This window comes from Belonocnema kinseyi, chromosome 5 (genome assembly GCF_010883055.1).
Source record: "Belonocnema kinseyi isolate 2016_QV_RU_SX_M_011 chromosome 5, B_treatae_v1, whole genome shotgun sequence".
Classification (NCBI taxonomy): Eukaryota; Metazoa; Arthropoda; class Insecta; order Hymenoptera; family Cynipidae; genus Belonocnema; species Belonocnema kinseyi.
The window spans coordinates 103,540,070-103,559,209 of record NC_046661.1 but is presented as its reverse complement, the minus strand read 5'-3'; the positions used below and the strand labels follow the sequence as shown (position 1 = coordinate 103,559,209).

The following is a 19,140-nucleotide window of genomic DNA, read 5'->3' as shown; positions in this document are numbered from 1 at the left end:
TGACTAAATATACTATAATCGAGTCCCATTTATCCACTGGCTCCTTGAGAGCTTTCAAAGCATTGACATGCATTTGCGCCTTTTCTTTGAGTGCACGAATTTTTATACCCGAGATTTTTTGCATTGCAGGCAATTGAAACAAGTGTCTCAAATATGATTGGATAATTTTTCGCGGTTTGTCACATCGTTGCGTAATTAAATCCCAAGCTACCTTATAATTTTCTTCCGACGCATCGAGATCTTCAATGATATCTTTCAATTCTCCTCGAAGGGCTTGCTTCAGTCTGTAAAATTTTTCAGTCGTCGGCATAGAGTCGTTTTTTTCAACCAAGTTAGTAAATGAATCGCGATAACAGTGCCACTCGCGCGGATTGCCATCGTAAGGCCGAACTTCTAATTTTTCTAACCCGTGATTTACGTGATAAGTGATATTTTGAGGGGTGCTAAGATCGGACCTAGAGGCGCTATTAATTGACTGAGCAGCGAGAGCATTTGAGGTAGAAGGAGGTGGTGGCGTTGACAAAGCACCGATTGCTTTTAGTCGTTTTTTTTTATCAAGTGATAACATTTATAATAACTATCCTCAAACTCTTCTCTTTCGTTTTGTTGGAGCTCAATCTGTTCATTATCATCCTTGTCAACAGTTGGAGACTCGAGCTCAATTTGCAACTGAATATTTTCAAAATTCTTAAAAAGTTCTTCTAACTTAATTAAACGACTCTCGCAATCAAAGGCTTCAGCTTCAGGATTTTTAGAAAAATAGTTTATCAAAAGAGTAACACTTGCTTTAATACTACCGTGCGTGTGATTAAGAGTTTTAATATCCATCTTTAATTTGTATTTGCGATTGAAGTAGAATCCCAAAAATAGGAAATAAGTTTAGGAATGATTAGAGAGGAGGAGAATTTCTAGCTTATTTGCTTTGTAATTCGAAGTTCATAACGTTCCTCTGCTAATGAGTGATTGTTGACCGGCCGGTGGCTGCTTTCTTCTTCGAGATGTCCACGAGGCTGCGGCGCTTGACCGACGGCTGCTCTCCTGCTGCGGGATGTCCGTTCGGTTGTAGTTTGACGGTGGCGCTGTTTCACCGGCTGCTTATTTCGTACGGAAGACTGCTTCGTGCCGTTGTATCGTTGATTTGTAATATCTACCAACTATTTATCTGTAGTTGTAGATAGATGATGCGTTGAATAGCGACACTTGAGGTTGCTTGATTGTTGACTAATATGCTTAAGTCTCACAAACTATTTTTCCACAGTCAATCACTTCACTTTAAACTTGAGTTTATTTAGCTATTGTTCACTGGTTAATAAATTCACTATCCGGCTCGAAGGACGATGTTTAGAACTAGCGGAAAATGTCTTTTATTGAAAAGGCTACTTTTCTTCTATTCCGCGCCGCACGTTAACGTTAATGACGAACGGACAAGGTTGTGAATAAATAAATAGAGCACATTTAAACTTAACTCTATTTAATGAAGTAAAAGGAAGGTGAATTAAGTGAAACAGAAATGATTGGAAAATACAAGTGTCGCGGTATCCGAATGTTTAGGCGAGAGAGCGAGGTTGTGGTTCTCTCAGCGGTTTTCGAGAATCTAATCTTGTCTGTCGCAGCAGACCGGCAGAGTAGTTCGCTGGGGTTTACAATTTCTGAGAATGCGCCCTTCATTGGTTTAAGTGTATAGTGAGGGCGGTTGCAAACTAAAATTGCCCTCGAGAAAAGGGCAGCGGAATTCGTTTCGAGGACGAAACACTTGGAAATCTTAAAATCTTTTTGAATATTATTTTTAAATAATATTCCAAACTGTAAAATTATTTTCAATTTTCCTACGAATCGTAGCAAGAAGTTTTTATTCTTTTGAACCTTTAAATTATTTGAAATCATTTTAAGCTTTAAATTAATTTTGAATCTTTTTAAAACATCTAAATGCGTTTTAAAATAATTCAATTTTTTCTATACAATTAATAAGTTTTCAATTGCTATTTGAACAACTAAATTCAACAATTTCAATTACAAATGTAACATTTTTTTTAAAAAGAACCATCAAAATTGAAACGTTCGAAGTTTAAAAGCTCTTCCAAATTTTAACGATTTAAGGCTTTCTATATTAAACAGTTCAGTTTCAAATTGTTAATTTAAAAATATTTGGTTTCAATTAATTATTCTTAAATGAACCGTCAAATATTGCTACATATGAAATATTTGTTCTTTTTTCTTTTATTAAAAAATGTTTAATCGAATGCATAAAAAATTTATTATTTCAAACTGAAACAATATTTTAAATTTAAGGAAAGCCTTTAATTACAAATACATTATTGTGAAGTTATTTTTAATATAAAAATAGTTTATAAAGTTTTAGGCAGACGTTTACATTATTTAATGACTAAGATTTCGAACTGAAAGAGTTAATTCATTTTAAAAATAATTTATTTATATTTACTGTTAATAAAATGCAAATATTTTTTAAAGAAAATTCTCATATTTAAACGGTTTTAATTTTTAGTTTATTAAGTCTTCAAGACTGCATTTTGAAATTCTCTAAATTAAAAATAAAAACCTAAAATGAAAAATTTCTAAAGTAAACGATTTTTAAATTACGCATTGTGAGCTGAATGATGTCATCATTGAAATCGATAACAGTTCAATTTATTATTTTTAAAAATTTTGAAATCGTACTTAGGCGGATTTGTTTTTTAAAAAACAACAAAATTTCCGGTAAACAAATAAAATCACTGTCGTTTCCCGGATTTTCTCTATTAAAACAAATTCCCAGCCATTTTCCGGTTTTCCAGTCCAGCGGCCAGCCTGAGAGTTTTATAATTTATTTATTTTACTTTTTTTAGAAGCAGAAGCAGCGATCAGTGATAATTCCATGAGCAATGAAACACAGAAACAACATAGGAAGCGGCTCCAAGTCATTTTGGAACAATTATCTATAAATTCCAAAGATTGGGGTAGCCATCGAAAGCAGAGGACCCTACACTAAAAAACACTTTTTTAAAGGTTCTAGTTAAATAGAATTAAGTTAAAGTCATTTTGATATTTAATAAATAATAATATTTATAGTTTATAAATCTCTTTTTATTCGCGAAATGAATAAAATTTATTATTATGAGACCGATCGGGCACCGATCGGGTTTCCCGATCGGGAGTCCCGACCTGGCCCCTACCTGGGCGTGTGTTCATCCGCGGTCTGGCCCCGACCAGGAATCCCGATATGAGCTCGACCCAGCCCGGTCTGGCTCCGCCCGGGGCCAGATCAAAATTTCTGCACGGGTATAGGCAAATCAATTTCATATAAAAAGATAAGCTATAGAAGGAAGAATCTTTAGCATGTGTACATTTTCACTTTTCAGTATCGCTTTTCAGTAGTCAATGAAGAAAAACATACTGACTCAACTTGTCTGAATCGAAATTATCGTGCATGCCAGATATAAATTTATATGTAGTCCTTTGTTTTGCATCAGCGATTATTTCCTTCGCTATTAATTATTCACGATTGTGTTTCTTACTGCGAACTTCGTGTAACATAGAATAACGGTCTTGATAATGGAAGAATCGATTCTTCTAATCGTTCTATGTTCCCTGAAAAATTTCCTTCGTAAATCTATTATTTAAAAGCAAGAATATATAGCTTATGGGAAACTTTCGAAAGGGGTATATTACTGGAATATTGGTTTTCAAGGGAATAATGACGCATTAGAACATTATTTCTGAAACGTGTAACTGCAGTGAGGTCTTTACTCTAAACGACAGTCAACTTAAGTGGAACTTAGAACCTAAATATAAAATAATTTTACCACTATGAATTGCTTAAAAATAACCAAAAGTTCATAGTTTTTGAACGAGGTACATACCAATGACAAATTTTGATTTTAAAATTAATTATTTTTGGATGACGATTAAAGGAAGATGTTCTCATCAATATCCTATGATTGGTACAATTGCAAAATCTATTGGATATTCTTACATGAAAACTTATTTGCGGTAAGCTTTTCAATTTGTAGTATTTGCCCGAATATTTTCTATCTTTTTAAATTTTTTATAGAATTCTTTTAAATCCAATTTTGATGCTCTGATCAAGTGCATATCATTTTCGTAAATCCTGAATTTTTTCAAAACGTTTAGTCAATATTAAGGGGTGGCGAAAGCCAGTTTTAACCAAAAAGGTTTATTTATTAATTTTAAGTTTCAGTGTGAATGGATTATTTTATTTTTACATGCCTACATACAATGAAATAATTTGAATTGAATAAATTACCCAAATTTTTGAGGTAATTAAGAAAAATATTTCTATGTCTCACAAGCCCATTTTCGTAAAACATTCTTATTTTATTTGAATTGTCGTTGTTCGTATAGGTCATACCTGGACTGTATTAATTTAAGTGAAATACATCACTCAGATTTTTTCGATAATGAAGATATATTGAGGGATCTCGCAGGCGTATTTTTCTAAATTATTACTTTTTTATTGCCGATGTATTATATTTAGTGAGATGCATCATTTTAATTTTTGGAAGAATGAAAATAGTATAGATATAAGGGTCTAGTAGGACCTTTTTAAAATGTTTTTAAAATTCTGTCAAAAACTCGAGTCATGTGTTTAAATGAAAGTAATGCAGTTTAGGTATGCCATGGTAAAATAATCAATTCACATTGTTCTCGAAAACTACATAATGGTAAAAAAAGTTCACATTAAAGTTTACACATCTAGAAAAGTACTAAAAAATACATATTTTTCTATTTTTATATCTTATGTACTAATAAAACTACAAATTAAATAAAATAAAATTTCCTCCCATCAAAAATAGCTTAGTCCGCACAAAAGTTCATGGAATGCCTTTTTATATCAGAAAAATCTTTCTGTAAATATTGGAAATGTTGATTATCAATAAACAAAAAATTACTTTTACACCAAACAATTCCATTTACAAACAAATAATTGAGATTTCAAGTAAGCGAGGGATTTTCAATAAAATAGATCAATTTTTAACTAAACAGATGAATTTTAAACATACAAAGATAAATTTTTGAGCAAATGGTCACATTTTTATTCCAAGAAAATAAAACTGTGAACACATTTGCATTTGCAAACAAATAGTTGAAATTTCAAGCTAAAAGACGACATCTTTGGAATAAAGTTACATTTTTAACCAAAATTTTCTACAAAAATGATTGATTTTTGACCCAAATAGAAAAATAAAAAGAGTTGAATTTTGAATTCAAAAAGCCGAATTTTCTCCAAAACAGATGCTTTTTCAACCAAATTTAAATTTAATTTAAATAGCTGAATTTTCCACTAACAACAATGAATCTTCAATAAGTAATGAAATAGTTAACTTAAGCTGTTGATCAGTTTGAAAAATTGATTTGTTTTTAAAAAGTTAATTATAATTAAAAAATATAAGTAGTATAATTTTCAACCAAGAAGAATAATTTTTCACCAAAAAATGCGATCTTACTACCATGACCTTTTTAACTAAATAGTGGAATTTTTAAAAACTAAAAACGAATAATTTCATCTCTCAATTAACTCGATGAATTTTAAACAAAAAATGATGAATTCTTAAGGAAAAATGTAACAGTGTATTTTTTAATTAAATACGATACGTTTTCAACGACAAAATGGAAGAGTTAAATTTTCAATTACAAATCTACTTTTGAACAAAATAGTTCAAATTTAAACTAAAAAGTAGAATTTTTACCCTTAAAAACATTTTAAATTTTGTTCATTCAATATGTTCAGGAATTTTTATATTTCATTGCGAAATTTGATAATTAAGAAATTTGAGATTTTCCCCGAAAAATGATTTTTCGACGAACAAGAAAAAATCTTCCTGAAACAAATTTCGGTTTTTCGAAAATCCTTAATTAACTGAAAAGTTTTTAGCTTCATCGTAAAAAAAATTCATAAATGATATGCTAGTTGGCGACGTTCAATAATACCTAACCCGTAACTAAAATAATTGCCATAGTAAGATATTCTGCGAAATTACACGAATAGCTTCATTTTTTCTTGAGACCTTTCTTGATTTATTTTTTTTAGAATGACTGCGGTGTTGGGCAAGTTACTTTTTTTAGTAAATAGATAGAGTTACTAGATAAAGTAACTTCAAGTAACATAAAAAGTTACTTTTTCACATGCTTCATTTTCTAATTTAAAAATAAAAATAACTAAGATGATAATTTATAAAAAACTTAAATAAAGAAAAAGATTAGGTTAAGTGTGATATTTCAGCCACATTTTCTTGATCAAACAGTTGTATTTTTAACTAAAAAAATATTCTTTGTAGCGGAAGAAATGATTTTTCAGGTCAAAAGGACGAATTTACATCACAAATGTTAATTTTCAAACTTTTGACGTTCGACAAAAGTAGTTAAGTTCTTATCAAAATACATGAATTTTGAATCAAATGGTTGAACTTTTGTATCAAAAATATTATTTTATGAGTATAATAATAAATTAATTAATAAATAATAAAACTTTTTAAGAAATATGTTCATTTTCAACAAAAGAGATAACATTCCATTAAAAAATTTAATTCATAAATCAAATAGTTGAAGAAAAATCAGTTAATTTTTAACTGGGAAAGGGCAGAAATTTTAAGACAATTAGCTGATTACTCTTCAGATTTTTTTTACTAAAAGATATTTTTAAATCAATAAGACGATTTTTCGATAAAATAGTTGTATTTTCACATAAAAAATATGAATCTTCAACAAAAAAAGTTACTTTTTAAGCAAATAAAATATTTGAATTTGTAACAAAATCTTCAAATTTCTAACCAAAATAGATATACTTTCATCAAAAAATGTAACACCTGATATTATTTCGATCAAAAAAAATTTCAATCTGAAATCAAACACCGCTATATTCAAGCAAAAATTATGTATTTCACTGAAAGAGATAAATTTTGATACAAAAGCCGACTTTTCAACGAAGAAAGAAAAAAATGTCACTAAATTTCTTAATTTTTCTACCAAAAAAAAAATGAATTTTCTGTAAAATAGTTGCACTTTCACACCGAAAATATGAATTTTCAAACACAAAATTTTTGAATCAAACTAAATAGTTGAGTTTTTAACATAAATGCAAGCAGTTTCAACTAAACTAGATAAATTCTTAACGAAAAATATAATAGTTGCTATTATTTCAATAAAAAAAGATTTCAGTTTAAAATCAAACACAGGTAGTTCAACCATAAGAGATGAATTTCCAACAAAATTACTGAACCGTCAACCAAATCAGATTAATATTATAAAAAGATAGTTGTATTTTTAAACAAAATAAATTTGATTTTTCACTGAAAGAAATCAGTTTTGAAACGAAAAAGTTGAAGTTCTTGTGTGTACAGCTAAGTTATTTTCAGAGTTTTTAAATGTACTTAAACGTCATTGTGTAATTGCCAAAGCTACGCCAAAGTTGAAGTGTATATTTCGTATTTAGACGTGATTAATTCCAATTGAATTGCAATAAAATCAACCAAACAGAATTGTTCCATTTTCAAATCAAGAAGACGATGTTTCGATAAAACAGTTTTATTTTCCAATAAAAAATATGAATCATCAACAACAAAAATTACTTTTCAATCAGGCAGAATAGTTGAACTTTTAACAAAGTCATTAAATTGTCATCCAGAATAGATATATTTTAACAAAAAAATTGTATTTTAATTTAAAAAAATGATTTTCCATTTAGTCTTATTAAGACGTTAAGCATTTTCTGTTATTGAAGATTCTTAACTTGATCGATATTGTGTAGATTCTTCTGCCTTCATTGTTTGGAGGGTTGATCTACTGTTGGTAAGGTACAATCTCTGATGATATAGCGTATAAATTTAAAAATTTGAAAATAATTACTTGTACAATTAACACCTAGCTAAAAAATTAGCGTCATGTTCTTGAATTAAGAGTTCTTATTCTGATCCCTCTAATGGCTTAATTGGAAAAGCAACTGACCGGAAATCAAAAGTTTTGTGGTTCAACTACCAATAGAGTGAAGATGGAGTAGGATCTTTTTTTCAAGAAATCATTTTAATTTTAATTTAAAAATATTATTTTCCATCTAGTCTTATTAAGATGATAAGCATTTTCTGTTATTGAAGATTCTTAACTTGATCGATATTGTGTAGATTCTTCTGCCTTCATGGTTTGGAGGGTTGATCTACTGTCGGTAAGGTACAATCTCTGATGATTTAGCAGATAAATTTACAAATTTGAAAAAATTCAACAGTTGATATTATTTCGACAAAAAAAAATTCAATCTGAAATCAAACACCGCTGCATTAAATCAAAAATATTAGGTATTTTACCGAAAGAGATAAATTTTGAAACAAAAGCCGAATTTTGAACGAAGAAAGAAAAATAATTTCCAGTAAATTGTTGAATTTTCAAGCCAAAAATATGAATTTTCTAGAAAACAGATTCATTTCTAACTTTCTACCAAAATAGTCGAATTTTTAACGAAATACGTGAATAAACATTTAACTCCCTCCATGTAAAGTTAAATATAAAAAACAAGGATTAATATAACTCCTTGTACCTGTATGAATAAATAAATAAATTTGATTCACATTAATTTTTAAATATGCAGAAATTAACCTTCACTGTAATTATGTTAAATTTTTAATAAGAAATATGATATAAAATTTATTCAATAAATAGTTTCTATTGTCTTAATCAGAGAAGACTTTAATTTAAGGTCAATCGATGTCGCATTCACCAAAACAGAAAAAAAAAATTTTTTTAAATAGCTAAAACCTCAACCTAAAGAATTAAATTTGCTACCCACAACCGACGACAATTGACTGAACTAAGTGACTTTACCAGTTACTTTTTTTAAATAATAACGAATTTCCTTCAAAAGTTACAAATAACATACAAAAAAAAATCAAGTGTGATTTACACACAAAATTCAAGGTACCATTTACCATAATTTGTTCCAATTCACGTCCCAGACGGAAGCACCGGACAAACGCTGGAAATGGGCAAACCTGTCGTCCAAGTCAAGAAAGTGTGGATGGGAATTTTTTTTCTTGAAAATCCTTGTTAAAAAAATTTGACAATGTAGAGAATAGAAAACATCATCTTTTCTTTACGAGAGGTTTTTTGGTTGCATCGCTTGTTTTGTTTTAAAATTTTTTTACTTTTTTCACATTTTTTTCATTAAAAAACCGTTTTTTTTAATCAACTTGCAATAATGTCGCCAATTCTTAATCAAATTGGCAATTTTTTTATCAACGTGTAAGGGAGTTTTTCCGCTTCCATTGGTGTAGGTAAACATTTCATAAATATTGTGACTGTTTATGATAATTTATTCTGCAAAATTCTTTGTTTTGCGAGCTTCTGCTATTAAAATTTTTCGCATGAATTGGAATACGAGAAAATCGTAAAAACAGATATATGTGAAGCAGTGTTGGAAAAAGGATTTTCGTCAAGAAATTTTTTTTGTGGAAAATTAAAAAAAATACGACGAATTTAAGTCAAAAGCGCTCGCTGTTTTCGAAGCATCGGTAGCTCCCTGGCAGAGCTCTTGGCTGAGGTGCGTAAAGCTGGACGTATCACTTTTTCCAAAGAACGTCAAACCTATGCTATAATTGAGGGGTCATTTGAGGCTCATTCAATATCCAAAAGCCAAATTTTAGACTTCGCAATTGAAAAAAAATGTATGGTACTTACGTGAATCACGGCAACATTTTAAAAAAACAACCCCTATCATAAAAAACTACCCTAAAAATAAATGTGTACTAAGCTGAAATTTAAGTACACCCGAATTAAAGGCTCATTTTGGGCTCTCCAAAGCTCCCAAAATCAATTTTCAAAAAAAGTCTCTTGACATTAAAAAAATACCCCTGGCTTGAAAGTGCTGATAAAGTGCACTAAATATGCACTAATCATAAAACTAAGTGCTTCATAATTGAGGGCTCATTAAAGGCTCTTGCATGACCCACGGCGCAATTTTTTAAAAAGAACCCCTATCATAAAAAACTACACTCAATATTAAATATTCACTAATCATAAAATTGAGAACGTCAGAATTAAAGACTTATTTTAGGCTTCCCAACGCCCCCAAACTCGATCTTTCAAAACCATTACTAAATGTTAAAAAACTATCCCTTACACAAAAGTGCTGATAACGTGGAAGAAAAAGTATTGTATCAGTTAAAAAACACATTTTATATTGTTTAAAAAACATCAAACCTGTTTCCATAAACCACCCCTGACACTCTAAAATTACCATGTACTGGATTGCGACATTGAACTGAGATATAAATACATCAGCAGTGTTTGGTTTTTTTCAGATTGTGACCAAATATTGTATGCTCTATCCAGGAATTAGGGCTCATTTAGGGCTTATTTAATATCCAAAATCCAAATTTTGGGCTATGCTTTTTTTAGTTGTGCTTAAATTTTTTTTATTAAACTTTTAAAGTGTATATTTACACAACTCTAGGCTTCATAAAATTTTTAAAAATTAGTATTTGTAATTGTCTATGCGTCGAAAGTGTTTTCGTGAGATAATATTAAAACTATATGAATTAAATGGTTTTTCTTTCACCCCTTCGTTGACGTCGACGCAAAATGCGTCAAAATTTTCCGTGCCCTGTGTGGCATTGACGCAAAATGCGTCAATCTTCTTTTTTCCTATTTAACTCACTCCGATTTTAGATTCAAGTCTTACTCAGAGGTTTTTGGGGTCGCTGAATCCGAAAATAATGTAAAAATTCAAAAATTCAAAATGGCAGATCCAATGTGGTGGACGAAAATACAAAAAAAAAAACGGCATCGATTTGGGTCAATCTCAGTACTTACGGGTGTTTGGGGTCGCTGAATCAGAATTTTAAGTCAACATTCGAAAATGTTAGATGACAGATATTTTCGTTCGCAATTAAAAATGTTTGAATTTTGACTTTACTTCCGGGTTCAGCGACCCCAAAAACCCGTAAGTACCAAGATTTATCCAAATCGAGCCGTTTTTTGTATTTTCTTCCGCTATATTGGATCCGCCATTTTAGATTTCTGAATTTTGACTTCATATTCGGTTTCAGCGACCCCAAAAACCTCAGGATACAAATTTTCAGGATAACAAATTTTCCTGCCATTTTGGGCACTTTTTGTGGAATTCTCTTTGCCAACGAAGGGGTTAAGTAAATGAGTTTCGCTTTACTAAAATCTTGGACTGAATGAACGTGTATTCAAAATTAGAATTTACAAAATAAAGATTCTCTTTTTATTCACTATACAGTCAGGTCGCCTGGTTAAAAGCTACGTAGGAAGCAACTTCTAAAACCAAGAGCCTTCAATGAGCCTACAATTCTGATGTACTCAATTTTATGATCAGTGCTTATTTAGTGCACTTTATCAGCACTTTTAAGTAAGGGGTAGTTTTTTAATGTCAGGGGATAGTTTTGGAAAATTGATTTTGGGGGCGTTGGATAGCCTAAAATGATCCCTCAATTCTGGTATAATTCATTTTCAGATTAGTGCATATTTAATTTTTAAAGGAGTTTATTTATGATACGGGTTGTTTTTGAAAAATTGTGCCATGGGTCATGCAAGAGATGTCAAAGAGTCTTTAATTGATTAGTGCATATTTAGTGCGCGTCATCAGCACTTTATAGCGAGGGGATGTTTTTTAATATCAAGGGATGGCTTCGGAAAATTTAGTTTTGAGGCGTTAAAGAGCCTAAAATGAGCCTTTAATTCTGATGTACTGAATTTTCAGATTAGTACATATTTAATGTTTAGGGTAGTTTACTTATGATAGGGGTTGTTTTTTATGAATTGCGCCGTGGCTCATACAAGAGCCTTAAATGAGACTTTAATTTCGTTATTCCCAGTGTTATGGTAAGTGCATATTTAGTTTACTTTATCAGCAGTTTTAGGTAAGGAGTAGTTTTTTAATATCAAGCGTTTTTTCGAAACATTGTTTTCGGAGCGTTGGAGAGCCTAAAATAAGCCTTCAATTCTGGTGTACTCAATGTTCAGATTAGTGCATATTTAATTTTTCGGGTAGTTCATTTATGATCGGGGTTGTTTTTGAAAAATTGCGTCGAGGGTCATACAAGAGTCCTTAATGAGCCTTCAATTCTAATATACTCAGTTTTATGATTAGTACATATTGTGTACACTTTAGCAGCACTTTTATGTAAGGGGATGTTTTTTAATATCAAGGGATGACTTTCAAAAATTGAGTTTTGAGGCGTTAAAGAGCCTAAAATGAGCCTTTAATTCTGGTGTACTCAATTTTCATATTAGTGCATATTTAATTTTTAGGGTAGTTTTTTATGATAGGGGTCGTTTTCTAAAAATTGCGCCGTGGGCCATGTAAGAGCCTTCAATGAGCCTTGAGTTCTGATGTACTCGGTTTTATTATGCGTGCATATTTAATCAACTTTATCAGCACTTTTAAGTAAGGGGTAGTTTTTTAATATCAAGGGTGTTTTTGTAAAATTGATTTTGGGGGCGTTAGAGAGCCTAAAATGAGCCTTTAATTCTGTTGTACTCAATTTTCAGATTAGTGCATATTTAATTTTTAGGGTATTTTTTATGATAGGGGTTATTTTTGAAAAATCTCGCCGTAGGCCATGCAAGAACCTTCAATGAGCGTATAGTTCTGATGTACTCAGTTTTATTATTAGTGCATATTTAATCAACTTTATCAGCACTTTTAAGTAACAGGTAGTTTTTTAATGTCAAGGGATGGTTTTGTAAAATTGATTTTGAAGGCTATAGAAAGCCTAAATTGAGCCTTTAGTTCTGGTGTACTCAATTTTTAGATTAGTGCGTATTTATTTTTTAGGGTAGTTTTTTTATGATAGGGGTTTTTTTGAAAAATTGCGCCGTGGGTTATGCAAGAGCTTTCAATGAGCCCTCAATTCCTGTGCAAGAAAAAATGTGATATAACGAATATTTCTACCATGATACTGTTAGCCTTACGTAAAGCTGGCAGTAAAATGCATTTTTTTGAAAAAATGCAGAGCCCAAAATTTGGCTTTTGGGCACTAAATGAGCCTGAAATGACCCCTCAATTATGGCATAGGACTGAAATTCATTGGGCAAAGTGGTACTTCCAGCTTTACCCACCTGCTTGGCTGGTAGCCGAAAGGTTCCGCGTTCTAATCCCGCGATTCGTATTTATTTTCTTTTAAATATTAAAATGCCTCATTATTTCATTGTTGAAAAAAGTTAATATAGTAATGCCATTTGGTCATTATTTATTCCTGTTTTTTTTTTAAATCTCTGTTTATCGTATTTTTTTATCACTCGTTTGGACAATTTTGTATTTTATTTATATTATTTATTCTTTAATAGTTTCTAGTATTTATGCTATTAAATTTAAATATACACGAAGTGTTTCAAATAAAAATTTCAATAATAAATACGAAATATCGGTGGATGCAGTGACGCATGTTATTGACGGCTTTTTGCAGTTTGCGGAAATTAGAAATAAGTGATCATTAAGTAGCATAAATATACTAAATAGTTTTAAAAAATGGAATAGGTAAATTCTTTGATAAAAAATGTCCGGATAGCGGGAATCGAACGCGCACAACCTTTCGGCTATCAGCGAAGCTCTCTGCCAGGGAGCTACCGATGTCTCGACATAATTTTGTATCGGCTCTATGACCATCCGTTTCCAATTTTAAAATGCATTTTTCTCGAAAATGCCTAAAAATTGGGTCTTTTTTATTTTTCTCAGAAAATCTCTGGTATTTACATTTCATTGATGAAAGTATACATTTAAACAAACGAAGCAGACCTAAAGGTGATGTTTTAAACAAAAAGGTTAATTTACTACCAAAAAACGCGAATTTTTAACAACCTTCAAGAATTCTCAACCAAAAAGTTGAATTTTTAAACAAAAGGATTAATTTTCTACTAAAATAAACGAATTTTTAACAAACTTGTAGAATGCCTAATCAAAAAGTTAAATTTTCAACTAAAAAGGATAAATCTTCGAACAAAAAATTTAATTTACTACCAAGAAAGACGAATTTTTGATCAAATTAAAGAATTCTAAACCAAAAAGTCTTATGTTCAACTAAGGAAGATGATTAAACAAAAAAAGATTAATTTACTATCAAAGAAGATGAAGTTTTAAAAAGATTCAAGAAGTGTAAACAGAAAAGTTAAATTTTCAACTAAATAAAGAATTTTTAAAATAAAAGATTAATTTCATAAAGGAAACAACTAATTTTTATTAAAATTGAAGAATTCTTAATAAAAAAATTTGATTTTTAAACTGAAAATGAAATTAAAAAAATAATAATTTACTACCAAGAAAGACGATTTTTTAATAAAATTGAGGAATTCTAAACCAAGAAGTTAAATTTTCAACTAAAGAAGATGAATTTTTGAACTAAATTATTAATTTACTACCAAAGAAGATGAATTTTTAACAAAATTAAAGAAGTGTGAACCAAAAAGTTGAATTTTTTACTAAAAAAGAAGAATTTTCAATTTAAAAAAATTCGTAAACAAAAAGATGAATTTTCTACGGGAAAAATGAATTTTTAACGAAATTGTTGAATTTTTAACTAAAAAGGATTATTTTTTAACAAAACGGTTAGTTTACCATTGAAAAAGAGTAATTCTTTTTAAAACTTAAGAATTCTGAGCCACAAAGTTGAATTTCCAACTAAAAAACAAGGGAATTTTTAAACACAAAAATTAATGTTCTACTGAAAAAATGAATTTTTAACCCAATTGAAGAATTCGCAATCAAAAAGTTAAATTTTTAACTGAAAAAAAAGATTTGTTAAAAAAAAAAACAATTAGATTACTGCCAAAAAGGACAAATTAAAAAAATTCGGGAATTCTCAGCTGAAAAGTTGAATTTTTAACTAAAAAGTAGAGTTTTCAAATAATAAGATGAATTTACTACCAAAAAAGAAACATTTAAAATGAAATCTAAGAACTCTCAACCATCTGGAAACGTACTAAAAGCGTTTCTATATGTACTTTTAGAACAAACATTTCTCTAAATGCTAAAAAGTTAATATACGTGTAACGTTACTTTCACTGTGGCCACTCACTCCCCTCCCCGTTTTCAACACTATGTTTTGTGACACCCACCGACTAAAGTGGTAATGTAATTTATTCAAGCTTCCTAATTATAATTTAGGAATTTATCATGTTTTTTATTTAGTTTTAATTAAAAAATTTGAAATTTTAACGTCTTAAGATTTTTTTAAATTTTACAATGTTTTTTATCATTAAAATGCAGAAAAAATCATTTAATTACATTGATTGAAAAATGCTATTCTTATTTGTACTAAGTTACTACATAACCCTGGATCACTAGCAACTTTTTGGGTTGACAAAAAAATTACCTTGGAAAATCTTTGTAATAAAGAGGCCAAATAAATTTTTGTTATTTAGAAAAATAATTTCTAATGCAAACGCATATTTGTGATAGCAAAGTGACAATACAATCCGAAAACGCATTGGAATTCTTTTTTACTTTTTTCTAGTTTTTCAAATACAGTTTTTTATAATACATAAAAATTTGCTTGTTACTAATAGTTAGATGTTTACATAAATTACTTGAACAATTTATCATTGTTTCTAGCAATTTGCTCTGAATATTTTAACTTATTTTGAAATTCTAGTTAGATCCTAGCCTAAGAGTGCACAAAATGCGTTTTTTATCTGCTTTTGAGGTTATGTAACCGAACAAGAAAAATGTCTACCACGAAAGCTAATATGGAATTTGAAAGTACAGATCTTCCTCTTTCAAACCTACTTGGATTTATTAGGATATCTTTATTTTTCACTGAAATATTGTAATATGGAATTTTTTATTTTAGCATTTAAGTTTTTTGTTATAACCCCTACAAGATCCAATATGGCGGCCACAGTTTAGAGCTTTAAAAAAGAACAAAGGATCCCGCACAAAATGCTAACGAAAAAGCGTGCAGTCGTTTGGAACCAAACTTCGCGCATTGATAAAACAAAAGAAGACGGACTGCGCGGAATGCTACTGCGCACTCAGTGTGCATTCTAATGTTCACATTCGCTGCATGTGCGCGCCGTTCTACGGCGCAGGCAGTCTTCGATCCCTAGCTGGCTCACTGAGCTGGCGACGCTTTTATGACTTGTTATGTGTAGGTGATGAAATTCGTTTTTTGCTACAAATCTTTCCGTGTCAGAGATCACGTTTGAGAGGCGGGCTAACGGTTAGATGCGTAGGTAATAAAATTTTTTTGTTTTTGAAATCTGTCTGGCGGTTACATTTCGCGTCGATCGTGATTTTTGTATATAGTGAGTTTTAGAATTTCCACGTTACTGTTCATTATAAGAAAAAAAAATGAGTTCAAGAACTCCTTGCGTTAAGAAAGATAATACGTTTTGTCACGTTTATGGAAAGTATGAAACGGAGAAATACCTTTGATCAATTAATGACTCGATAAAAACTTCATACTTCAACTGTTATGGGACTTCAATAAAAAACGACTAAATTCGCTACTCCCAGGGTTAGGTGGGTTAGCCTGCTTATATATTTAGTAGGTGTGATTTCTGGGTTTAGGTGGATTAGCAGGTAGGAGGGTTAACGCGCTTGTGGCATGGAACTTCCTTATTCCAAGAAAAATATGCGACAAAACTTATTGCTCCCAGAGTCAGGTGGGTTAGCATGCTTGGTGCTTGATAGGGGTGGTTTCTATCCGTAGGAAACGGCTTCCGTAGAAATGAGAAGACACGGGTTCCATATTTTTTATTGTTTTATCAATGTGCAAAGTTTGGTTCCAAACGACAGTATGCTTTTTTGTTAGTATTTTGTGCGGAATCCTTTGTTCTTTTTTAAAGCCCTAAATTGTGGCCGCCATATTGGTTCTTCTAGGGATTATAACAAAAAACTGACAACGACAATAGAAAGGGCACCCTCAAAAACTCCTGAGAGAATATTTTGAAGAAAAAATATCGTACCGTCAGTAATAGAGAATGCGTTATATAAATCTGAATACCTCAGCGTTAATGGGCTAAATCGTTAAAATAAAAAATTTCAAATTACAATATTTTGGTGAAAAATAAGGATATCCTAATAAATCCAAGTAGGTTTGAAAGGGGAAGATTAGTACTTTCAAATTCCTTATTCGCTTTGTAATAGAATTTTTTTGTACAGTTACATAACCTCAAGAACAGCTAAAAGACTAGGGTTGTAGTATTTCATGAAACATTCGTTCAATGAAAAGTTTCATTAAACTTTCAAGTTCTCGTGAAACATTGCAATGTTATTAGTTATATTTAATAGACTCATGCCGAAGTAAATACAAATGGTATATTTGTACTAAAATTTTATTGAGAAAAAAAATTTGGTTACAAAATTTAACAAACAGATGGGCTTATTTTATTACACACAAAAAATTGCATTTCATAAATTTTTCTTATTAAAACATCTTATATGTTAACTGACAAATAAAAAACTTATTTTTATTATCAGTCTTTAGCGCGTACATATATTAAATTGAAGGTGTTTTAATATCATCAGCACCTTCATTTTCTCAAATAGCAAAGAAATCTTAACCAGTCTCTTTAAAATAAAAAATGATTTCTTGTAATCACGATCAGTCTTTCTAATTTCCTCGCTTCTTAATTACCTTTACTTTATATCATTATTTATAACACTTTCTAAATATTGTACGAATAAATCTTCATCTAAATGTTCCTCCAAGGTTTCATAGCTTCTCTGTTCATCATAATCCACATTTTCTTCTGCATCCACGATTTTTGCCGCCATTTTGTGATTAATCTCGCACAATTCATTATATATTGCTTCATAATTTATCTTCTTTTCAGAGAGCGTTTATTTTAGCTTCTCACTTGATTCTAAGTACTGCGAAAATAAATCATTATGATAAATAAACGATAAATTTATTTGTAATGTATTATATATGCTAAAATAGAACAAAATTTTCGTTATGATATTTTTATGAATTCAAAAGATTTTTCAATTATATGGGTTTAATTAAAAAATATATACCTTCCAGTTTTGCTCAATATAGGTAAGCTTTCCAGTTCTTTTTAGTAAAAGACGATTGGTTGTCTTATTATGTACGAGGGTGGATCAAATATAAATCGGAATTTTACAAATACTTTTCTTAGCCAATCGCAAGCACTCTCACAGTGTAGGTTCTTGTAATGTTGTGTATTAGGAGTGGGTAAAACGCTTGGTGAGCTGTTTGACTCAGTCAATTCGTCAGTACAGCTATGAGTGAGCAACAGGTTCCAGCGTCCGTTGCACAACGGGTTATAATAAAGTTTTCAACTAAAGAAGGCGTTAAACCGTGCGAAATTTTGACTCGATTGAAGGATCAGTATGGGGATGATACTCTGTCTAAAACTCAAGTGTTTGATTGGGCCAAAAAGTTTAAGAGTGGACGAGAAAGTGTGGAAAATGTGAGTCATAATAGACCTCCAAGATTAAGTGTCTCTGGCGATAACATTGGTGCAGTTCGTTACCTTATTGAAAGTGATAGGCGGTTCACTATTCATGAAATCGCTTTACAGGTGGGCATTAGCTATGGCAGCGCTCAAACAATCATTAAAAATCATCTTGGTTTCAAAAAAATCTGTGCCTGATGGGTCCCGAAGTTATTGAACGAAGATCAAAAAAACATCCGACTGCGAATCAGTAAGAGACACCTGAATCGATTTCAGCGGGAGGGAGAGACTTTTTTGAAGCATATCGTGACATGTGATGAAACATGGGTGCATCATTACACTCCCGAGTCCAAGATGGCGAGTAAAGAATGGCGATGGAAAGACGAAGCCGGTCCTGTGAAAGCCAAAACCCGTCTCTCAGCCGGTAAGGTCCTCGCGACCGTCTTTATCGACTACAGAGGAGTGTTGCTAATTGATTTCCTACATGATCGACGTACGGTTAACGCTGCCTACTACTGCCAGCTGTTGGAGGCAGCAAAAGACGCGGTAACCCCATCAGAAACGTCATCCTTCTTCATGACAATACCAGGCCACATACGGCGGGTGAAACGAAACAAAAACTGGAGAATATGCATTGGGAAACCCTTGAGCATCCTCCATACAGTCTGTCAAGTTAAAGCGTGGGTGGCTTTACTCGCAGTCGGTAAGGTGTATCGACATGATTTTGGTGTCAAAATATTAAGAAGAGCTCCCTCT

The 19,140-nt window shown here is 31.0% G+C and overlaps 3 protein-coding genes across 4 annotated transcripts in view; 2 read left to right on the top strand and 1 right to left on the bottom strand.

The window, feature by feature from the left end:
• The window catches only part of LOC117173810, a 5,025-nt gene extending 2,039 nt beyond the window's left edge, over positions 1-2,986 (top strand). Inside the window, exon 3 of the mRNA XM_033362453.1 lies at positions 2,844-2,986. Within this exon, the coding sequence (XP_033218344.1) occupies positions 2,844-2,986 (143 nt within the window). The remainder of the gene's footprint in view (positions 1-2,843) is intronic.
• The window catches only part of LOC117172887 (odorant receptor 85b-like), a 59,276-nt gene extending 55,896 nt beyond the window's left edge, over positions 1-3,380 (bottom strand). For both annotated transcript variants that reach the window (XM_033361165.1, XM_033361164.1), the window contains exon 1: positions 3,171-3,380. The gene's annotated coding sequence lies outside the window, so the exon portion shown is untranslated. The remainder of the gene's footprint in view (positions 1-3,170) is intronic.
• A 347-nt stretch (positions 3,381-3,727) lies between these two features.
• Positions 3,728-19,140, top strand: part of LOC117172661 (L-threonine ammonia-lyase) — a 65,100-nt gene continuing 49,687 nt past the window's right edge. The window contains exon 1 of the mRNA XM_033360786.1: positions 3,728-3,987. The gene's annotated coding sequence lies outside the window, so the exon portion shown is untranslated. The remainder of the gene's footprint in view (positions 3,988-19,140) is intronic.